The 22,226-nt window shown below is 33.6% G+C and overlaps 1 protein-coding gene across 1 annotated transcript in view; it reads right to left on the reverse strand.

Moving 5' to 3' along the window:
• LOC105617334 (neurotrimin) overlaps positions 1 to 14,358 on the reverse strand; it is a gene marked incomplete at its 5' end in the record, with an annotated part of 93,513 nt that extends 79,155 nt beyond the window's left edge. Inside the window, one exon of the mRNA XM_012198897.1 lies at positions 14,248 to 14,358. Within this exon, the coding sequence (XP_012054287.1) occupies positions 14,248 to 14,358 (111 nt within the window). The remainder of the gene's footprint in view (positions 1 to 14,247) is intronic.
• Positions 14,359 to 22,226: the final 7,868 nt, after the last annotated feature.

Consider the following 22,226-nt stretch of genomic DNA (forward strand, 5'->3'; position numbering starts at 1 on the left):
ATAGAACATAATTTCTTTAAATCAAATAAATTTTATTTGACTTAAAAAAATAATGTTTAAATCAAAGAAATTTTTTCATAAATCAAAGAAATTTTTTCTTTAACCATAGCAAAGAAAATTTCTTTAAATTGAAGCAATCTTTTTTTTCTGGATGTACCGCCTATCTCATCTAACAGCGCTAATAATGTCGGGTATATCTAGTACAACCACATTCCCGAAGAAACCCTTTGAATGTTCATACACAGGTCGTACCATCACTGTATCCGGAATGAACTTGTTTTGCGCGATGGCTTTCCCGACTTTTCCGACATCCGCGTGTCTTAGGAAGCATTCGGCTCAATTTCTACTTCTCAATTTCCGGCTTCCTCCAAGTTGCTTCCTCCAAAATCGCGGCCTGTTCGCTCGCCATTCCTCAAACGACGGACCCCGAAGTTTTTGATAGATCCACTCGGACTGGGACGTAAGTAAAGATTTCGACGAACTTCATTCGAACGAACTCGAGATCGCAATCTTACGGTCATCGGCAATCGTCGGGATCAGACGAGAAAGTCGAGACTAAACTAGACTCGTAAGATTAATTTTCAGAGAGTCGTACTAGGAAGTACACGATAGTCATAACAATAACAGCAACGACAGTTTGGAAAATCATGTGTACGAGTTTTATGACTTTACTGAGAAGTCCATCTTAGATCGTATATTTTTACACTCGCGGCAGTCGAGCCGGCAAAACATTCCATGATTGGCGCGTCTTAAATCAGTGCCAACATTGCCAGTCATTATCTTTGATTTAATCGGCTGTATACGTTTTCATAAATTCTTGAACGAGAATTACAAACAAATTTTTGTTACATCCTTTATGTTTCTATGATCCGATTTTTCACTTTCTAGTTAATTTGTAATTAGACTTAACTTAATAATAATATAAAAATTATTTTCTAACTGATGATTAATCATTAAACTGATAGTTTTGTGATAAGTAATTTAAAGTTATTACTACAAAACTGTCAATTTAATTATTAATTACAATTAGAACAATAAAGCGATTGTCAAATTGATATGAATAAATCAAATTTTAAACTTATATTCAGTCGAAGCAGATCTCAGTACTTAAATACATATTATATTTCTTGTGTAAATTTATATATATTCTGATTCTGCATATCGCTTGCCGAAATGTTTTCCGGACATAAAACGCATTCATGAATAAAATCACAATAATAATATTTTATTAAATTGTATAAGCAATTTAATAATATTTTTTATTATTAAAAGTATCTTTTAGAGTAGATATTAGTTGTCATATTTATTAATAAAATTTAAAAACTACAAATAAATTGCGAAAAGTATTACCTCGATCTAATAAATTATTCGTAGTTTTTAAATTTCATCAACATATAACAATTAATTTTTGTAAAAGATGCTTATTAATATAAAAAGATATTTTTATATAGTAAAACAGATTTTTCAATAAACACTAACAGTAACATAACATTAATGTTATAATTTCATACTCAACAATATAATTGTTACATGTACATATGTATCATATTATATTTATATTATTAAATGTGAAATTTTAACATAATGTTACTGTTAGTTTGGTTTTTTAAATCTGAAAATACGGCAAGTTCTTTTCTCAAATCTTATATAAATGCACCGAATAAATTTCATTATATGTGTAGCAGTTTCATTATGAAATTACAAAGTAGATCGCTTACTAAAACTTTGAAGAAAACTTATAGTCTATATATTTCGGTTGCCAAGGAAATCAGAATAAAAGTTGAGTTCCTCACATATATTGTACATGTTAATTATTATGTAGAGTAGAGCGGGGCTGACTGAACTAAGGGCCAAGTTGGGAAATGCAAATATCTAAGTAACTAAAATACATATAGACACACATCTGTACTTGCATAAGATAGCAAGACAAAGATGGAGATTACTGCGCTGAATATAATAATCTGTGTCCAGCTGTCAATAACTAAACAACGTGCGCTTTTCCATTTTCGTGCATCAAAAATAAAATTATTAGGTGAATATATTCTTTTTGTTCTACGTGGTAACTGAAACAGTTAATAAAAACCAGATGTGTTTTTCTTTTTATATAAATTATTAGTGTACTTTTTAACTTTAACATGTAAGTTGCACGTAAGTCTCATTTACGATTTTTCAATTAACACTGGTATGGGATTTGTTCGGCTAGTATCCCATAACTAAAACATTATAAACTCAGAAGCTTAAATAAAATCTTTATTGATATTTTTTATTCTACAAATAATTAAAGATATATATTTTTTTAAATTTTTGTTATAAAAAGTAATGTTTAAAAAATTTTTTAATTTTATTAATTAAAACATTTAAAGGGAATGTATTACAAATTATAAAGATTTGATTAATACACATATGATCCTTTTACTTTTTATAAATAATGTACAATCTTATTTATTAAAGTTATGTATTATTAAATACCCGAAGGGTAAGTTGAGCTATGAAGATAATCGTCTCTTTATAGGCAACATTTTTTTCTTAGTTATAAAATATATTAAAAACTTATAAAAATTTAATTATTAATCCAGATGAACGTTTTAAAGCAACTTTGTTATTCTATCATAATTATGTGAAGATTTATAATAATTTGAGTAAAAAAATGTCACAACTAATCCCGTTCTCTATCTTATCTGTTCTTATATAATTGAAAGGGAAACTTCAAATTCATCTCGCAATATAAAAATAATTGAAGGAAAACAAAGATATTTCAATTAAAAATGAACGTTCTGATAAATATTTCAATAATAAAAATATGGTACAAAGTTTTTATTGATATTTTTGTATTCAGTGAATGAAAACAATTAAGAATTATCTTAATTTAGTTTATTAAAAAAATTGTTTATTTGTTGAGTAGCATTATCAGAAAGCTGCTAGAGAATCGCCGGATAAATGTTATTTTACTGTTACTTGTTACAGAGAGCACCGAATTGCAAACCTTTCTTTGGCAATTTTTTTTCAGTTTTTTGCGCCAGCGTCAGTAAAAATTTCTGGGTACTTGCATGCAATACTGTAATGTAAAATAGATGTTAATGAAACAAGTTTCAAAAATTTTTCTATCTCGTGTGATAAGAGTGGGCTTAATGGAAATTTTCAGATCGCACAGAACAAAAAGTTCCGAGCCACAGCAATCATCTGGCAACGATCTGTCGTAAATTCGCGTCTTCACGCGAATGTCGCGAGATACTGTACGTACATACATATGTACGCGCACGAATCCGCAATGCCGCGTTCAAACGAAATGAAGCCGCGGTAATTCCGAAATTCGGGCTTCTTGCTCTCTCGCGGAATATTAACTAAGCCCGCGTGCAAACAGTTGCTGCGGTTACGATTCGCGGTTCAATATATAATTCCGCGCGGAATTGAATTCCAATACGCCACTTTCCCATCCCGCCGTTATGAGGATGACATTTTCTTTTTTCTTCATTTTTTCCACCGGGTCTTACCGCGAGTGCGGATAATCGGCCCGAACGACGGAAATGCATTCTATGACGATGCACTTTGGGAGATCGGGATTTCATCACCGTTAGCAGACGTTCCGCATCGTTCCCGGGGCTGCGGCTGCATTGAAATAAAGTTAGCGAAACACTAACCACACCGTCAAGCCACTGTGGTCCTTCCCCTCTTTGGATGTTGAAGTGCTCCCCCGTAACCCTCCTCCTCACTTTTACTCCGAGTAAAATCTTCTCCAGATACGGCTCTTCTATATAACGCAATACAAAGTTATTTCAATCTCGGCGGTGACTTCGTTAAGGATCAAACAAGCACGCCGAATTAATACGTGATTTGTAAATACAATTTTTCAATTTATGAAACACATGTGATATGAACGTTTTGCACAATATTATGATCACTTTACTCCTTCTTTCTAGCTATAATTAATCTATCAGCGTTTCATAATTCATATCTGTTGCATGATTTATTACGTTCCTCCAATATTTCTATGCATTAATTATAATTGATTACAATCTAATACTATAATATAATACTTCTGTGCATTTCCAATTAATGAAAATTAATACATTTTAGTTTAAATTCTAACTCAAATTTATTTTTATAATATAATAGATACTATTACTCAACTTTTTTGTCCTATTTATCGCACAACATTTCAACACTTCTTCTACACTGAGAAAAAACGTTTTAATACTCTTCTATCCTTTATATGCTCTCTGTCTCATCTTTCTTTCTTCGATTGAAACTGTTGTACTGCCGTATTATTGTATAATCAAATGTTTATACTTATGCATATATGATTTATATGTAACTTGATGTATACCTATGTAACTTTTTTTTATATGTAATTGAACAAAATATTATATATATTATTTTGCTTCATTTTGTTATTATACTTGTTTTGTTTATATGTAACTATATCTGCATATTTGACAACTCATATGAATTTCACGCCAACTCGATCATCACTCTGTATAAAATTATAGAAAAATTATAGAAAAAAGAAAATAAAGAGCATACAATAACAATAACTACAATTATAATAATGATAATAATTTTATTAAGTGCAGCAGTTAACAACAATTAGAGAGTGATGTATGTATACAATAATAAAATTGACTATATTGATTGCAATCGAGACTACAGCTGAGGATTTATTGCCTTTTATGTAAATATATATAATAGAGACATAAATTTAAATAAATAATTGACAATATATATAATTATTCAATCTATTTAATATATATAAATAATGAGCCTTTCTCTAGTATTCTGTATTACGTTGGTAATTGTTTATTTAAATTTCTCTATTGTTCAGATAAAGAATTAAATTAGCTCTTTAGTCTCGTCTGTTGTATGTAACTAGTATTCTCAATTAAATTATTGTAAATACGTCACTCATTGTTGTTAACTTAATAAAGTTGTTGTTGTTGTTGTTGTTGTTGTTATTGTTATTATTATTATTATTATTATTATTATTACTATTATTACGTGCTTCTTATTTTCGTGTACAGTTTTATTTCCGTTAAAAGTTTATAAATTTTATTTAAACAGTAGAATTATCAATTATCGAAAACACGAACTGCTTGCGTCGAGTTTAGCTTCATTCTCATGACTAATATTACGTCACTTTAAAAATGTCTATTGACGCATCTAAGTCTCGCAATAAAATTCTCGAAAGAAAACCGAATGATGACACATATGGAAACTGATAGTTCTAAAGAACAAACTAACAGTCGACGAAACCGTGTCTAATTGGCGCAACGATTTAACGCGAAATATAGTAATCTGGCATAATGGAGATATTAAGGTAATTAAGGTCTCCAAAGTAGTCGACGAGTGTTGTAGCATTAGGTAATGTCCCTTTTCGAAATGTCAGTACTAAATGTCATACGTGTGCAATTCTGGCAGACTGCTTGTCTATACGTTGGCAGTTCGATATTAGTTCCCCTTATTATCAAAACTCTCTTTGTTCCGCTTACGCGCAAAGGGATAAAGTTCAAACTTAATTGCGCCGCTAATGCGCGATCTAAATGCATGCGTGACGAGAGCAACGAGATACTTTCTTTTCCCTTGCCCTGCAAAGCTTGTGGCATATTTTTAACTTAGGTCGGAAGCTCCTCACTTTTTTCCTCTCGGCAGGTAGAAAAGAGACACCTTTACGAACTTTAATTAATATTGCCGTTATGATACGCCTTTGCATTTTTCTCTCGGAGTGCAATTTTAACTCGACGACGCAATTTAATGGATGTAAATGTCACGAGCACAATTATTATTCGCAATTATTTAAATGGGACGTACCGTAAATTAATAATATTTCCTATTAGGCAAAACATCGCGTCGACTTAACTTTTCGGCCAACCTTTAGCTCTTAGTTAATACGCAAAAGGTCGAGAGGATTAAACCTAATCGTCCTGTTAATGCACGATCTAAATGGATATTTGTCCCGCGGGTATCCGAAAGAAGACCACAACAATGCGGGAACGGGGCAAACAACATTGGATTCCCTGTGTTCCAAATCTCTGTAGCAATTATGCAGCAAATTGTGCCGCGCCTGTAGCAACCATTAGCCACGGCAGAGATTAGACACGTTTACGTTTTTGCTAAAAGAGCTTAATTAATCGAAATGCAAGCAAAGGCGAAGGCATTTTATGTACGTGAAAGGTATCTTTGGGAAAAATGTGCGTAATGATCATCGTTATACACGTGTATATAACGCATACCTGTTAAGGGCGCGATGAACGTTGCTTCAATTTTGAGTATCCCACAATTTGCATTAAACCATATTCGTCTGATGATATTCAAATTTAGTTAATTCTACTGACTGATTAATTGCGCGCGCGCAGTACAAACGTGATGCGTATATATTACGGGAGATCGCACTCAACTCCGATATTCATTTCTAACGTGGAACAAACCGAGGGATCGGAAATAATGTCCATTTCCACCAATGTACATTAACTTTAATTTGTAACAGGGACATATGGATTTTGGAAATAATTTAGAAACAGTTTATTTTTTGAAAAAACTTTTCAACACACACTTGTATTTAATTAGATTAGCAATAAATTTTATTAATAATTTGAAACCAAAATAATATTTTATTTATAAGGGTTTCAAAATCTTATACCATTAGAATATATAATTAAATTAAAAAAATTTTTAAAGAAAAAACTAATAACACGTACACAAAATTTTATACGTTCCAAGGATTCATGTTTCTTTAAAGCAACAAAAAAATGTGTGTTCTTGTTACGAATTAATCTCAGTGTAACTTACTTTTTTGTAGTTATTTTTTAGTTGTAAGCATTATAGAAAAATAAAATAGAGTAAATTAAGATTAAGATTGCAGTTGAGTTACATTAATAGAAATCTAAAAATGGATGTAAATAAATTTATAAATAGTTCAGCGCGATCACTTCACGTCGATTCTTTAATTCCGTGACATTGACATCGTCTATTGATATCACGTTTGCAGTCTTCGAAAATTGCAGACACGATTCTTCAATTAACTAATTATCATCTGTCTTTACGTAGCGGTTATGCACCGCGAAGAATGATCATTGAAGCCTGATCGTTTCAGTAATCTGCGTTCCAAATGCATATCGATCTCACGAGCACTGCAATTTACATTTTCTTTACTCGTCTCGTTCGTTCTCCTCTTCCTCCGGTTAAATTACATTACAATGCCGGGTCTGTCAAATAGCGAAATAATTCTGCAAATGTTCCTTTATCATTGTCATTGAATTTACCCTCATGAAATATTTCGCGAATGCGAATCTTATGAATCTTCAGAGGATGCTCTAGATTCCAGCGACGTTATTCCTTTGTGCCCTTTTACACTCATTATACAACATGCCATAGACTAAAGGCAAGGCTAACTGCCACGTTAATTCTCTATCTAAATGCATATTTACTTCATGAATATCGGTCTAATATCGACTGCGAGCGGCAGTCGCAAAATCTCTCGATTTCGCGAACGAAATAGCCATAAATAGTACACGCGCTCTGCCCGTCTTCAATCATCAAACATTCATAATGGACAATTCAAATTCACGTACTTGCATCTTATACTTTAATCTTATATTATACTCGCGTGGCTTTTTTTTTATAAACGTAATTATATCCGTGGAATGTTTTTTGATATTGTACCTTAATTTTCATTGTTTATCTTTGATTTACAATTAAATAAAAGACTGATAATATTCGATAAAAATAAATAATATAATAAAGATTAATAATAATATTAAATATAAATGCAATTTTTTTTTAATTGTGAAACAATTTGCTTTAATTGAATAAACGTAATATATAAACGTAATGAACTACGTTCATTACATTTAGCAAATTTATAAGGCGGGAACATCCCACGCAAGTAATAAAGAGTTAATATCGATGAAATAAGATTAAAATCGTTTATTCTTTTATGTACATTTTTCATTATAAAATTCGTCCGCTATAAAATTCAGACTACGACGTCGATAACATTATTTCGCTGAGACAGAGTGAAAAATTGTATGTTCCCCTCCATTAATCGCGTTTGCTTTCTAATTAGCGAGATCGATTATACGTTTACAAGGTTGCCAAGAGTTACGAGCTTGTGCCCTGTCACGGTTGAGAACAGCCAAGGGTCCGAAGGGGTTCGTCTCATAAAACTTTTAACTTCATCAGCTATCCATTTAAGCAATGTAGTTAGTACATTTTACAAATTAATGCAATTTTTCATGCATCAAACGTTGATTTTCTTTATCTTTATAAAACTAGATTGTCAGATAGAACAGTAAAAATAGATGTCCACGGAATATTTCATAACTTTTTATGTAACAACTGTAATACGGATAAAACTTATAAAATATTAATCCTCCATTTTGATCTTTTTTAACACAAGCGAAATTTTATTCTCCAATTTCTTCCTCATTTTTTACTTAAATTTCAATTTTTATTAAATAAATATTTTAATATTTGAGTTAAAAAAAAACTATTTAATAAACTATACTGTAATAAACTATAAATGTTGAAAAGTAACCTTGATTTTTTTTTCACATTTATTGGAAGTTTAAAAGAGCAAATCAAATTTGACAAAAAGAAGTCCAAATTATAGACGAAGAGAATAAAAATATAATTACAAACGAAGAGAGATTATACACGACACGTTTAATATCACATCATATTTTTCACGGGAAAAGTACGTGAAGATAAGTGCCTTTGTTTACCACTGTTTTTCGTCGATTTCCGATTGCGATTGGACAGCTGGAAACAAATAGAATCGGGCTCAGCCAAGTACACTGGTACATTCGGACAGTTACAGAGTTAATAGTTTGTGGATTTAATCCGGCGAATCCAGTCACCATTATATAATAGCACGGTAGATCGTTCCGGAGAAATGGTTGAATCGAGTGAGAGAGTCTCGGATTAGCGGATGCATCAGTGCTTACAGAGGACCATGATTAATCCAGCCCTATGGCCCGAAAGCCGATGAGTCGGGGGCGGCCTGCAGGCAGACGAGGCGAAACGCAGAGACGGCGGTGTTTGCGAATTCAGATTGATCCGCGACTGCCAGATGCAACTTCTCTCAGCGACGTGTAAATTCGCTTCCCCGTCGTCGGAATATAAATCGTCGGTGAAATGAGTCGGCGGGAAATACGGCGAAGAAATACAACGATCGCGATCCTAAGCGCCAATTAGAGCTGTACATCGTTTTATTGGAAGAAGATGGAACATGTCGGCGAAGAATCGATCGCTGAATATTGATTGCTGAACGTTATTATAATAAAGTACTCATTGTCTGTCGTTAAAGAATAAAACGATCAATGAGAAATGAAAAATATCATATTTTATACTCAGACACATCTCGATTCATTTCGCATTATTCTAAGTTTCAATTCGATACGGCGAAGCGCATCATTAAATTTACTGATAGTAAATGCACTGTTATTATTAATAAACTACGTTACATTGTCATACTTAGCTATGACAAGCGTAATTAATTAATTATTATCTAATTATTTTAATAAAATTATCCTGTGCCGCGCGACATGAATCCGCCTGCCACGTTTTCGAACAATTGTATGACGCTTCGGCTCATAATTAGAATTGAATTACAGATGGCGATTGAGAGAGAAGAATCATAGGAACCAAACAGTAATCGGCTATACGACTTTAAGTCCAGTCGGCATTAACGAGTCACGATTATTCAAGGAGCCGAATGCACCGGCCAAAATTTTGCAATTAAAATTCAAGCGAAGCTGATAGTTCTCGGTCGCAACTGTAATCTCGCAAAGACTATGCTCAATCACCCGGTCAACCCATTATTATATCCTGAGGCCATAACTTAGTCCTGCTTTCATGAACACCTATTCATTATATTATAGCGTTGCTATACTGAATGCCCCAGTTCTGTCGCGTTACCTGTCGAATGTATGGGTCGACTGAAAAGATATAATTGTTTCAAAAGCAAGACAATAATAATGCGACAATAATAATTTCTATGAATTAAATGTTCGGATGTTCAGCGAAATAGATTCCAGGAGACAAAATAAATTAAATAAATAATTTGGTTCTTTCGCTAAAAACAGAATTCATTTCTTTATTACGAGAACAGATCACAACGCATTCGGCTACATGATCGAAATCGTCATTGCCTGTTTAATATTTTTATCATTTATCAGTGGCTCTAAAGCAGTGATTCGAGATATCTGTTCATTCGAGATCAATAACAGGAAACATTTGAAATTCGGTACGCCTGATGATGGAAAGCTCGGCGCTCGGTGAAGATATCGCATCATCTGAAGAAGTAAAAGGGTTATGTCTACGGCGCATATTACATGCGGGAATCCGGGACGACGAGCCTGGAGAGGCGTCGTTATCTCCGCATCGTGACGATTCAAGCCTCCCGGCATAGCTGTGGCTGTTATCCGTCATCTTAATGCATAGCCGGAACACCGAGCGACGCACTGCCGGCTTATAAACGGCGCGATTATTCCGCCCTGTCCTACCCCATCGGACTCACCCTTATGGCCAACATCACATCGTCCCACCACGTAAGCAATGTCGGGTCGTGGACGGGGTCCGCGTGGTCTCTATAAATGCATCGATTTGAATTTCATGTCGGGCGAGCTGGCGCTGGATGAATAGTTTTCAATACCTTTCCTCTTGTCGATCCTTTCCGCGATTCCAGTTCCGTTCATCGCGTATAAATCTTCCCTCGATCTTGCAGATGCTGCTATTCTTTGTAGAATTCTATATCGTAGTAACCATGTTTCTGCGATCACTGTACGAAGCGAAGCACCCTAACTTATTTAATCCGTAGCAAGAATACATATTTTTTGTGACGGAAAAGAACTATACGGGTCCTTGGGATCCCAAATAAATTTTTTGCTACTAGTTTTTTAAAGTTTTAAAATTTTCAACTACATATTAAAAAATTGCAACACTTGAACTTACTAACATAAATGTAATACGATAATTAACTTAAATGAATAAAACAAAATAGTGATAAAAAATAAGATCGTAAAGCATAAAATTTCAAATCGTTATGCTACTTAAAAAAATTAAGAAAATATTCCATGACTAGGATTTATATGTTCCAATTCCAAATTAAAGATATACGTATATTCGAAATAACGATTGATCATTAGAAAAGTTCTTATCTATGTAGTACTACTTGTCGATTAATTGTAAGAATTATTACACTGAGCTGTTTTATGATATAATCTACAATTAGAGGCACAAATAACCTGCATCATCCCTTAATTAAGCGATCCTCAATTAATTCTCGATGATGTAATTCAAACGGTACGGAAGCTACAGTGCGAACGACAGATAGGTACATACGTTCAATGTAATTCAGGAGCATCATACATGAAACAATTGATAATAATATTTCTAATTGATCAGAAGAATAGAATATTTGCAAACGATGCTATTTAACAAAAATGTTTTGCGTGTAATGACAGAATTCTCGTGTGCAACAATAATCTACAATTAGATTAAATACATTGCGTTAAATGCCAGATATTATCAAACAGTGAACTCAATATTTATCTGTACGTAACAATTATCATGCCTTTAATGCGAGGGATATTAAATATTGATAATTTTATGTGTGTGTGTGTGTGTGTGTGTGTGTGTGTGTGTGTGTGTGTGTGTGTGTGTGTGTGTGTGTGTGTGTGTGTGTGTGTGTGTGTGTGTGTGTGTGTGTGTGTGTGTGTGTGTGTGCTCAGGACAACACCACAAATGATTATAATGATACCACGGACATTGTCACGCAAGTTATAATACGCTATAATATTTACTATAAAATTAAACATATAGCGAGAGAGAGAAAGTTTGGATTTTGAATCCAAGCTTGCGGTTTTCATATCTGTAGCTTACATGCTATATCTTAACAAGCTCTTTAAATTGCGTAATTAAATTGTCATATTCATAAATTTTGAATATATTTATTTTATATTTACGCCTTAATGTACAAAATATAAATAAATTTCGTACGTATAATTTATTTATGTTTTATATATGTACATATATAAGATATAAATAAATTATATATATATATATTTATATAAATCTTTTTACAGATGAAAAATGCAATGAAAATATAATAATAATAATAATAATAATAATAATAATAATAATAATAATAATAAAGAATAACCTAATGTGCCGAGTGCTTTTAACAGGACTTTGTCAAAAGCATTCCTTCGTCAACATTTTTTAGCAATTACAATTCATTGTGCAGCGCATAACACAAGTAGTATTTAATGTGAACAAAGTAGTCAGCATTTTCATTACAGTTCACAAAGCTAATGCCCTATTGTTTGAGATGCCTTTTTGTTTACACTGCAATGGCGCCTTTTTCTTCGCGATTTTCTTATTGGCCACGTTTTCCTACTGTCTCGAATGCCAAACAAATATATGCTCGGAGAAATTTCTCTATACACAAAGCTTATTTATACCCTAACTTCGTGAACATACCAACCAGAAAACGGATAAAAATATAACCTTTTATTCTAATGAGAATTTATGTACCAACTTTGTGTGACAGTTACAGCAAATTTGTGAGAAGTTTATGCTGGTGCACATTCGTTGAGAATATGTTAAATCTGCATGATTACTTTAATGCTTATTTGACAAACAGATTTTATATTAACGCAAAATCAGTTCACGATTACGAAGCAAAAGTAGATAGTTGTCATTGTAATATAAAACTTTTGCATTAGAATTTATTCAATGTAGTAAAGATTAGAATAATTTATTATTATTAATGATTCGAGTATTTATAGGTTTATTAAATATTAATTGAGAAAAGATGAACAATCGATTCTCGAGAAGGAAACTTTATCAAATTCCTCTTTGAGACGCTGTTCTTACTTCACGCGGTTTTCATTCCCTAATTAGTACTTCGTGAAAGCCATTACCTACATAACATTGTCGCTATACTCATTTTAGCTGACGCCAGCTGAACCGGAATTGCGAGTAAAGACTGAATAAGATCGTTCCAGCTTGTACCCGATGAGTATTCATTTTTATACCTCTCCATGTAATTTTACTAATTAATTAACTAATTGCTTCTCCTGGGTGGGAAAATTCTTCAGACCATCTAAAGTGCGGCAGTATGTAAAGAGCTTCAGAGAGAGATAGAAATTCATTTAATTTTTTTCGTGGTTTGTTAACGAGGTCAATGGGTTAAACAACTCAACCTATTGTATAGCGTTCCGGATTCTCTTTTGTTCGAGAATATTTCTACGAATAATTTTAATTTTATAATACATATCATTTCTTTTATGCGTAATGTAAAATCTACTAGTACCAACGCGCACGCGTTATGTAAAATTAATAGCATCGAATGCATAGCCAATATTGAATTATTTTAACTTTGGATGCATTATACATATATAATCAAATGTAAAAAAATTTATAATTCTTTATTTTATTAATAACTTGATCTGGCGGAATATTGCAAACGGAAATATTGCAAACAATATATAAAACTGATAAAAGAAAATATATTATCAATTTTTTCAACGGCATATTTCCATCATCTTGAAGTTTTGTTCAATCGCTATTCGATAATATATTTTCGCATTAATATTATAAAACTGCCGCGTCACTTAAAGTAATTTAGTATCATTTGGATACTTCTTATCATAAGGAGAGAGAGGGAAGAGCATTCGCAGTACTGAAATGGCCGTGTAGAATTTCGCAGCCAGTTTGTAACTATATTCATGAATTATTCTTATAAGTATGCTGTAAAAACACATTTTATGATCCTACAAAGCGCAGCTTGAGGTATGAAAATTTATCGATAAACGATTATATGATAAACGGATTATATTTGATTAACAGTTTAAGATATTAAACAATAATACCATAATAAAAAAAGTATTAGAATTTTTAATTTTTAATTATTGGCAATATCTCAATTTCTTAAATTAATTTATCGAGATCTTCATAACGAGAACATATTGATTCATTTATAAGAAAAAAAAACTACAATCATATCAAGATATGATGGATTTTTTTTATGTTAATGATTGCATGAGAGTAAGTCTAAATTTATTATAAAGAAAGCTTTAAATATGTACCCGTATTACTTAATATTAATTAAAAGATATGGAAAAGAAAAAAAAGTTTTTGGAATTTACTAAATACAAAGATTTAATTGATACAATAATGATGTATCGTACTTCTGAAATTGAAAGGATCGATAAAAGAATGCTTATACACATCTATAAAAATTTGAATTACCTTATATCCGGCGAGATCTTGAACTACGCAAGAGAGAATAGCTTCTCTTCCCACCGGCGCGGTTACATTGGCTATTGGTTCCTTGAATTTAGGATCTGAAAGGAAAGATGAAATGCATTAATTTAGAAAAATATATATAATTTGTTTATTGTCGTGTCGTAATGAAAGAATTCTAAATATTGTGTGTGTTCTAGCTGTATATTTTTAATCTATATGTAAAACTTGACGAAGGCAATTCTGTTTTAATTTATTCAATTCCAATTTAAAATAAATGTAAGATATAAGTGAAAATAAATCAAATTTATTCTATCAATTTATGTTAATTTATTCTTTCGCGATTTTTATTTAGATTTACTTAGATTTTCTTTTTAAAATGATTAAAATTGATTTTGATGAAAATCTATTTATTTATTGTTCGAGAGCAAAAGAGAGCTAAATTAAATAAATTACTTGACTTGATCATTAAGACCAAAATTAAATACATGTATCTATTGTCGTCATATTTACATAGATTATATTAAAAAAAATAATTTTGTTATCTTCTTCGAGTAAGAGAAATATTTACTAAATGTTTCTTAAGTACCTATTATATTCGGAAAACATTTATTTTTAATTAAGTAACACTATGTGTCACATTTAGTCTCATTTCATTTTTCAACATTTATTGATAAGTATAGATATAATGGATAATCTAAATAAAGTGTTGCAAATTAATATATCTTAGGCACTATATAAATATACGATAATTTTTTTATAATATACGAGTTTTTTAAATGTGTTGCAAGGGAAGTTCTTCTCAAAAGGTGGGCAATTTTGAATTTTGAAATGATCCCATATAAAAAAAGCAATATAATCGAAATCTACGTTAAAAATCGTACATTTTAATTGAAATATTTTCTTTCTAAAATTACAGTATCAAAAATTATGGATCATAAAATGTGTATAAAGATCTATATTGAAAAAGATAGTCAAAAAGATATTATACATAATTTGTTGCAAAATATCTTTAAATATGAAGCATGAAGACGCTAATATCATATGGGAGACACACGGAGAAATTATATCTAGTGATATAAAATATGATATAGGGCGGCAAAGAGCGCCGGAGAGAAAAATGGCACACTAGCACAGCGTGAAAGATAAATGCACGTTTGGATTGCCCGTTGCAGATTTATCCCAGCAATTTAATGCAATATTATTGGATGCATTCAATGTGACGCGCAATACGATTGGTTCGTATCTACGATACCAATAAGAAGCGGATATTGCGTTTCATAATATGAGTGTTGCGCGTAAAATGTGAGATAAGAAAGATGGATGTTGTTTGCAAAAACGAGACAATAAACGGAGACTGGGCGTAGCTCGAGATGCAAGTTAGTCATAGGCAATTTGGTAATTTGGTAACGTTAGCTCGGCCGTTAGGTCGGCCTTCTATCAAACATAAGGACATTGACCAAGTGTTATTGGCCATTCGTAATGTAAGCATATAGAACGCGGTTATCTAGAACACAATCTGCGTGTAAAATTTATAACAATGACCTACACAAATTTCAATTATGACTCTTGTAATCCGGACCACGTTATATCAATAAGAATTTTTGCAGCGCGATAACGCACGAAATTGAATTTGATGGTAAATTGTATAAAGTATAAATTGATTTTTATTCGGATCAATAAATTTTATTATATCATCGTTATTGAAGCGAAATAAATTGGTTAACTTGAATGTACACGTGTGTAATCGCGGGAAAAAAATTAAATTAAATTTCTCTGCGCTAGTGTATCTTTACAAAACGTGAAATGTACACGTTAACGGGAAAGGTATACGGCGCAAAAAGAGCGATCAGCACAAATGTATTCGATTAAAATAAATCTGGTAAAGTGTGCATATCCTGGTATGTGTATGTATGCTGATATAATCGCTCTTCCGGTAACAGAATTGTAAATAAAATACAAGCTCCTGCGCTGTCACAAAAGCGTCATCTGTTCCTCCATTGGCGATAACATGCAAACGTCAGCATCGATCACTGGCCAAGGATATCCCTGATCGCCAGTATCGTCAATACGAAATTATTCCGGTGACTGCATTACGATATTGTCCATCAAATCTCGCCCGAGTCAACGCACATAGCATGTTCTAGCGAACGGCAAACGTGACCTCTCCGAGCTATGAGAGAGCCATTAAAAGGTCAACATCCATCAAGAGCCAAAAATGCCCCATGGAGATTGTTTGCGAGGGCAGTGAAGCGATCAGGAGAGCGGGCGGGGCTGAAACCAGCGCGAACATAATCGTAGATGGCTCTGTAATGGGAGCATAAGGGAACCATAATTCCAGCGGAGAGCTTCCCATCCGTCGGCGGCCTGCTGGCCGTGGTGTGGCCCTCGCGGGAAATTTGGCCGATATCAGGGCTTTCGCTTCGGCGGGCATTGATGGATCGGACTTACCCGCAGAATGGTCGTCTCGGGTCCGAAGTGTTCCGGCGAGAACTATGAAGAGAGGGCGAACGGATTCTTTTTTTCTAGCAAACAAGAAGCATAGCGGAACGACTTCTGAATGACATACGACTCTCACCGTCATACTCTTTATTCGCGAGAATGTGCGCATAAAGAGCGCGAACCTCGACTTTCATTCGAATTGAACCTCTCGATCTATGTGAATTGTGGGAGAAAAGACCATGATGGAACGAGTATGCTTATGACGGATCAGCTTCCGCTATGAACGGAATATTGTCTTCTCATACTCCGGTAATAACTCGTTGTTTAATCAAGAAGCTCTCAACTTCATAATTAAAAAATTTAACAATTTTAACATATTTCACGTGTTTAAAAGTGTTTCAAGTGTTTATCTAAATTATTGTGTTAATTTAACACAAGATGAACATGTTGAAAAGTAATATAAATATTATAAATATAATAATATAAATAAACTAACATAAAGAAAGTAACATTGACACAATTTGTAAGCAAATATATATAGAAGCATATTTTTTATAAAATTAATATTTATGATAAATTTATGTTAAATTAACACATATTTTGTTCAATTAACTTAGAATTTACATTTTTAATTTTGTTATTTTTATGTTATTTTGTTCATAATATTATACTTATTCGTAAAGTGCATTATTTTAACAATAAGAAATGTTCAATATTTAATTGTTTCACACACATTTCAGGATTTGCAGTAATTCGATTCATTGAAATATAAAAAGTTAATTGCTTTTGTTTTATCATATTTAATTCGCGATCTGTTCTTTGGGTTTGCATTATAAAATCGCACACTGTATTTACTACCTTCATCGTATTTGCATCGCAAATCTCAACGATAACGTTCAACGACCTGAAGTTAAATGCTACCGCCCCGCTGTAAATTTTACCAGAAACATTATCTACGGTACTGTCCGATTAACTTCGGGGCTGAAGACAAAAATGCGCCTTCGACATCGACGATTCTAAAGTAACGTGGGCACTGCACTTTTCGCGACCCTTCATACCCTCTGCTTCCCGCATATTGTCGCCCGGCATGGCATTTTAAGTTATAGCCGACGAAGCGTATGTAAGTAATCCAATAGTCGACCATTTCGAAAAAAGCAAGGAACGATGAACACGCGAGAGTTCGGACACGGAGGGCGGAGGGCGATAAAAAATATCACGAGCGTTCGCCGATGCACATCGTCACTAATGCACTTTATGGGACGAACGTCAAAACATCAACGTCCGGATTTCGAACACGAGAACCAGCTACAATTAAAAACAAAAAAAATTCCAGTCACCCCGTGACATTTACGATTCGAAATAAGTTTTCATTTATGATCTCATTTATCTTAACAATCGGCACAATTCGGAAAAATAGTATAACCGTAATATATTATTGCGAAAGAAATACGTTTTCGATACGTGGGTAATATAGAAATGATATATGATGAACATAAAAACTACGTATAATTAAAAACCAGAGACAAAGATATAAATGATAAAGGGTAAAGGTTCGTTATACGAGCAAAATGATATTAATGTCCTTGTAATTAATCTCTTAATAATGTGATATTAGCACATTATATTAATAACATTCTATAAGTATAAGTAAACCGCAACCTTGTCTGTCGCTGTTGCTCGTGAAAAGCCCGCATAGCTGAAAGCCAGTGAACCGCGTTAAAACACCTCCGCAACGTGGTATTTCTCACCTCGACGACCATACTCCTTCGATTTTCGTCGCTTCCGAGTGGATCGCTCGGAGCGAGGTCAAACGGAAGAATACACGAGAAGCGAAGGATCGTGATGGTTCTCCGCGGCGAAAAGAATTCGAGGCAACCGGAAGTGCTGGACTTCTCGCATGACACCGAAAGATTATTGTTGTGGACGCAGCTGGAAAGTCGATGCGTTTTTTACCATCGTGCAGTTATACCGCGAAATAACGAGAATTCAGTCCGACAAACTCGCTCACGCCTCTATTTATGGTTCTTCTCTGGCATTTATGGCAGCCGCTGGTAAATATGCGTCACGAAATCCCCGAAGCGCGAGATTCTTTATGTACGCGTGTTTCTCGCCTCTTTTTCCACTTGTTTGTCGTGCTTCGGATTCTCGAAAGCTCGCATCTTTGCAACCTGCTCGTATTTTTCTCCTACTCGATCTCCTCACTCTGGTCGACCTCCGTTCTCATTATCCGACCCGTCGCGACTTATTCAAGTTGATTCATGCTATCCTGCCACTTCCTGTATTCCGTATGCATGCCCTTTGATTCTGGTTCGCTGTCCGTTATTCGAAAATACCATTGGCGTTGAGAATTGCTCGCTTTCATCTTTCTGCTCCTGTTTCTACCATTTATAAAACAATATTTACGTAGCATTTCTCAATTCTTACCGCAAAATAACTAATCATTTACAATCTAATAATTTTAAATAAACTAAATAAAGGAAAGGAGACATTATGGAATATCATATTTTGTTTCATTGAAATAACTCATTATTATATCCATGTGACATAATAATTTTTGATACAAGTTTGTTAGCTGTAGCTAAAATTAATTATGCAACTAATATTAAGTATGCTGAGATAAAAGTTTTTCGGATATATGAACGAACATAATTTGCAAAAACTGAAAAGATTATAGTTATGGAGTAGAAAGAAACACCACTAACTACGGTATACGTATATATAACTTTACATATCAAATACACACATATGCATACATTTCGTTATTAAATTTAATTCAATTATATCATTCGAAAACCACATTCAAGCTAAATTAAAATTACAAAATTAATACACACTCTCTTCTCAAAATTACACATAAGAATTCACACTTGTAAAACTGTCTGCTACATGTAAAACTGAAATGCAGCTTTTACAATAACGTAGTATAAATATAATCAGTATTCATGTTATAATGTTTAAGCAACTGTAAAAAATAATTTTGATAGTCGCCCCCAGAATGTACAGCGCAAATTATACATATAATAAGATATCATGATATTCCATAATCTCTCTTCACCTCTTTCTATAACCGTTCTTTTTTCCTTTATTATTGCGAATATAAATATGACATGAGGTAAAAATAACTGATCAATAAAATTTTGATAACTTTATAACGCAAAGCGAGAGCCATTCCACGAAATATGAGTTGGATTAAGTTATTTTTTGGGGGAGGTACCGCTTGTCGCGAGGCAGGAGGTGGTATATACCGCCTACGCATACACTTTACAACGCGAAGCGAGGACTACCCCACCTCCCCTGCCTAGGGATGCACAACTTTTTACGCGAAGTGAGGTTTAGATTACACTTCCCTAGAAAGTCGTGCGCCCCTAGACAGGGAGAGATGGGATAGACCTCGTTTCGCGTGGAAAGTCAAATGCCCTTAGACAGAGGAAGAGGTGGAGTCCACCTTTACATGGAAAATTGTCACGAAAGTGCGAAAATTGTGCTCCTTTTATATAATTTATTTTGTTAATAACTTTTTAACGAGCGACGGCTAAAATTAGTTAGAGATTAAACAAGATCAAGATCTTGATAATATATGTCAAAGTCAAGTTGATCAGCGAAATGTTCGTTATTATAAATAATTATCAAAACTTGTTTTTTGAAAATCTAAATATGACGATATCTCCTTTCAGTAGACTTTGTACAAATGCACCAAATAAATTTTGTTATGTGTATAGTTGTATTATATTATTATGAAACTACATAGTAGATCGCTTACAAAAACTTTGAAGAAAATATATAGTCTAGATTTCGGTTGTCAAGTTGGAAATCAGAATAAAAATTGGGTTCTCTATACTTTGTTATGCATCTTTTTTCGCATGATTGAAATAAAAAAGACAAAAACTTTAAACCTATATCTCGCAATATAAAAATGCTTAAATAAAGTTAATATTTCTATTAAAAATAAAATTTCTATTAAAAATAAAACGTCCTGATAAATATTTTAATAACGAAGCATTGTACGCGCTACAAAATTTTTATTGATATTTTTATATTCAGTGAGAAAAATGATTGAAACTACTTTATTTCGTTATAAAAAAATTTATTTATTTGTTGAATGTGATTTTCTAGAGCTTATTTATGACGCCTCGGTTGGATAATATCGACGCCCAGAGCCTATTAGGAAATTTATTCGCTTCCTTTCTCATCGCAAGCTCCCATTTCTTCAGCCTCTGTCTTTATTCTCTGATAGAACATTCCCTTCCTTTTATGCATCGTCTAATTCAGCACTTGGAGTTCGTTTTTACCCGCCGTTTCTTCCTTTTCGCACCCGTTACGTCTCTCATCGTCTTTCTCGTTTCCTTCTCATTTTCTCAAGACTCAGCGCCTCCGCCGATCTCGTTCTTCACTCGTTCATTTTCATCCCTCTCGCTCCAGTATTTCGCGGCTCCTCGTGAACCTACGTGGTACAAGGCGTATAGCATAATAACGAGCCATGAACAGCGCAACGCGTCGACCGCTTTATTTCACCATTTCTGGAGTCTGAAATATCTCGCTTCTCTGAAATCACTTCGCGCGGACTAGCGGTAACTTCCCTTGCGCGCGCGGCTCTCTCGTTGCAAACGGCTTAATGCCTGCAACGGTAACTCATTCGAAACTCATTCCTTGCGAGAAATAGTTCGTGGGAATCTACAGGAAACACGAGAATAGGATCTGTGTCCAATTTGTTATAATAATAGACCACGACGTCGACCACGAATTGATGTACCATGGTCAGTCAGAGATAAACGATGTCTCGAATCGTGACAGTCACGATGAAAGAGCTTTCAAATTTTTAGTTACTATTAATGTTGAATTGTTGAGCAACGAAGATCGTATGTGCATCTCAATTTATCTTGCTAACGTTTACGGAGCTTTAGTGTCGATTTATAACTATTTATGTTTGATGTGAAAATAAATAGAAAAACATTTAATTCTCGATCGTAGCGCGGAACAACAAATGATGACCGCAGGAAATCGTTTCATTTGAAGAAAGAGGTCACCGGCGGAACAATTAATTATTCCAGTGTCGTGTCGTACAACGGGGCAGTACGTTTGTGCGCGATATCACTTGTGTCGGCGCGTTTCAGGTTTATTGCCACCAGGATGTGTTGGCAAAGAAGCAGCATGTGATACTTGTAACAGATTGCATTTCGTGTCGGGACACACTTTGTTATCTGGGTTTACACTTTCATGCACCAGGAACGACCTCACGTTTCCTACGTCGTGTCGGTCTATTTATTTTGGCCACTTGGGTTTTCAAGGTGCTGTCGACGTGTTCGTGACAGCGGCTCTTTTCAAGTTCAGCAATCCAGCAGCTTGCAAACTATTGTTGGATAATGTTAGCTGATATATGTAAGGTTGTCAGCAACAGCAATGAATGTGGAAAATATTCCAAAACTATGCACATAATGTTTGAAATATTTTTATATTATTTAAAACGCTATTCACAACCCTTTCTTGATATCGCGTGGTTTTATAAAATTTACACATCACAACCATTCTGCAAGAGTTAACGTTGA

Source organism: Atta cephalotes (assembly GCF_000143395.1).
Source record: "Atta cephalotes unplaced genomic scaffold scaffold00012, whole genome shotgun sequence".
In the NCBI taxonomy this organism is placed as follows: domain Eukaryota; kingdom Metazoa; phylum Arthropoda; class Insecta; order Hymenoptera; family Formicidae; genus Atta; species Atta cephalotes.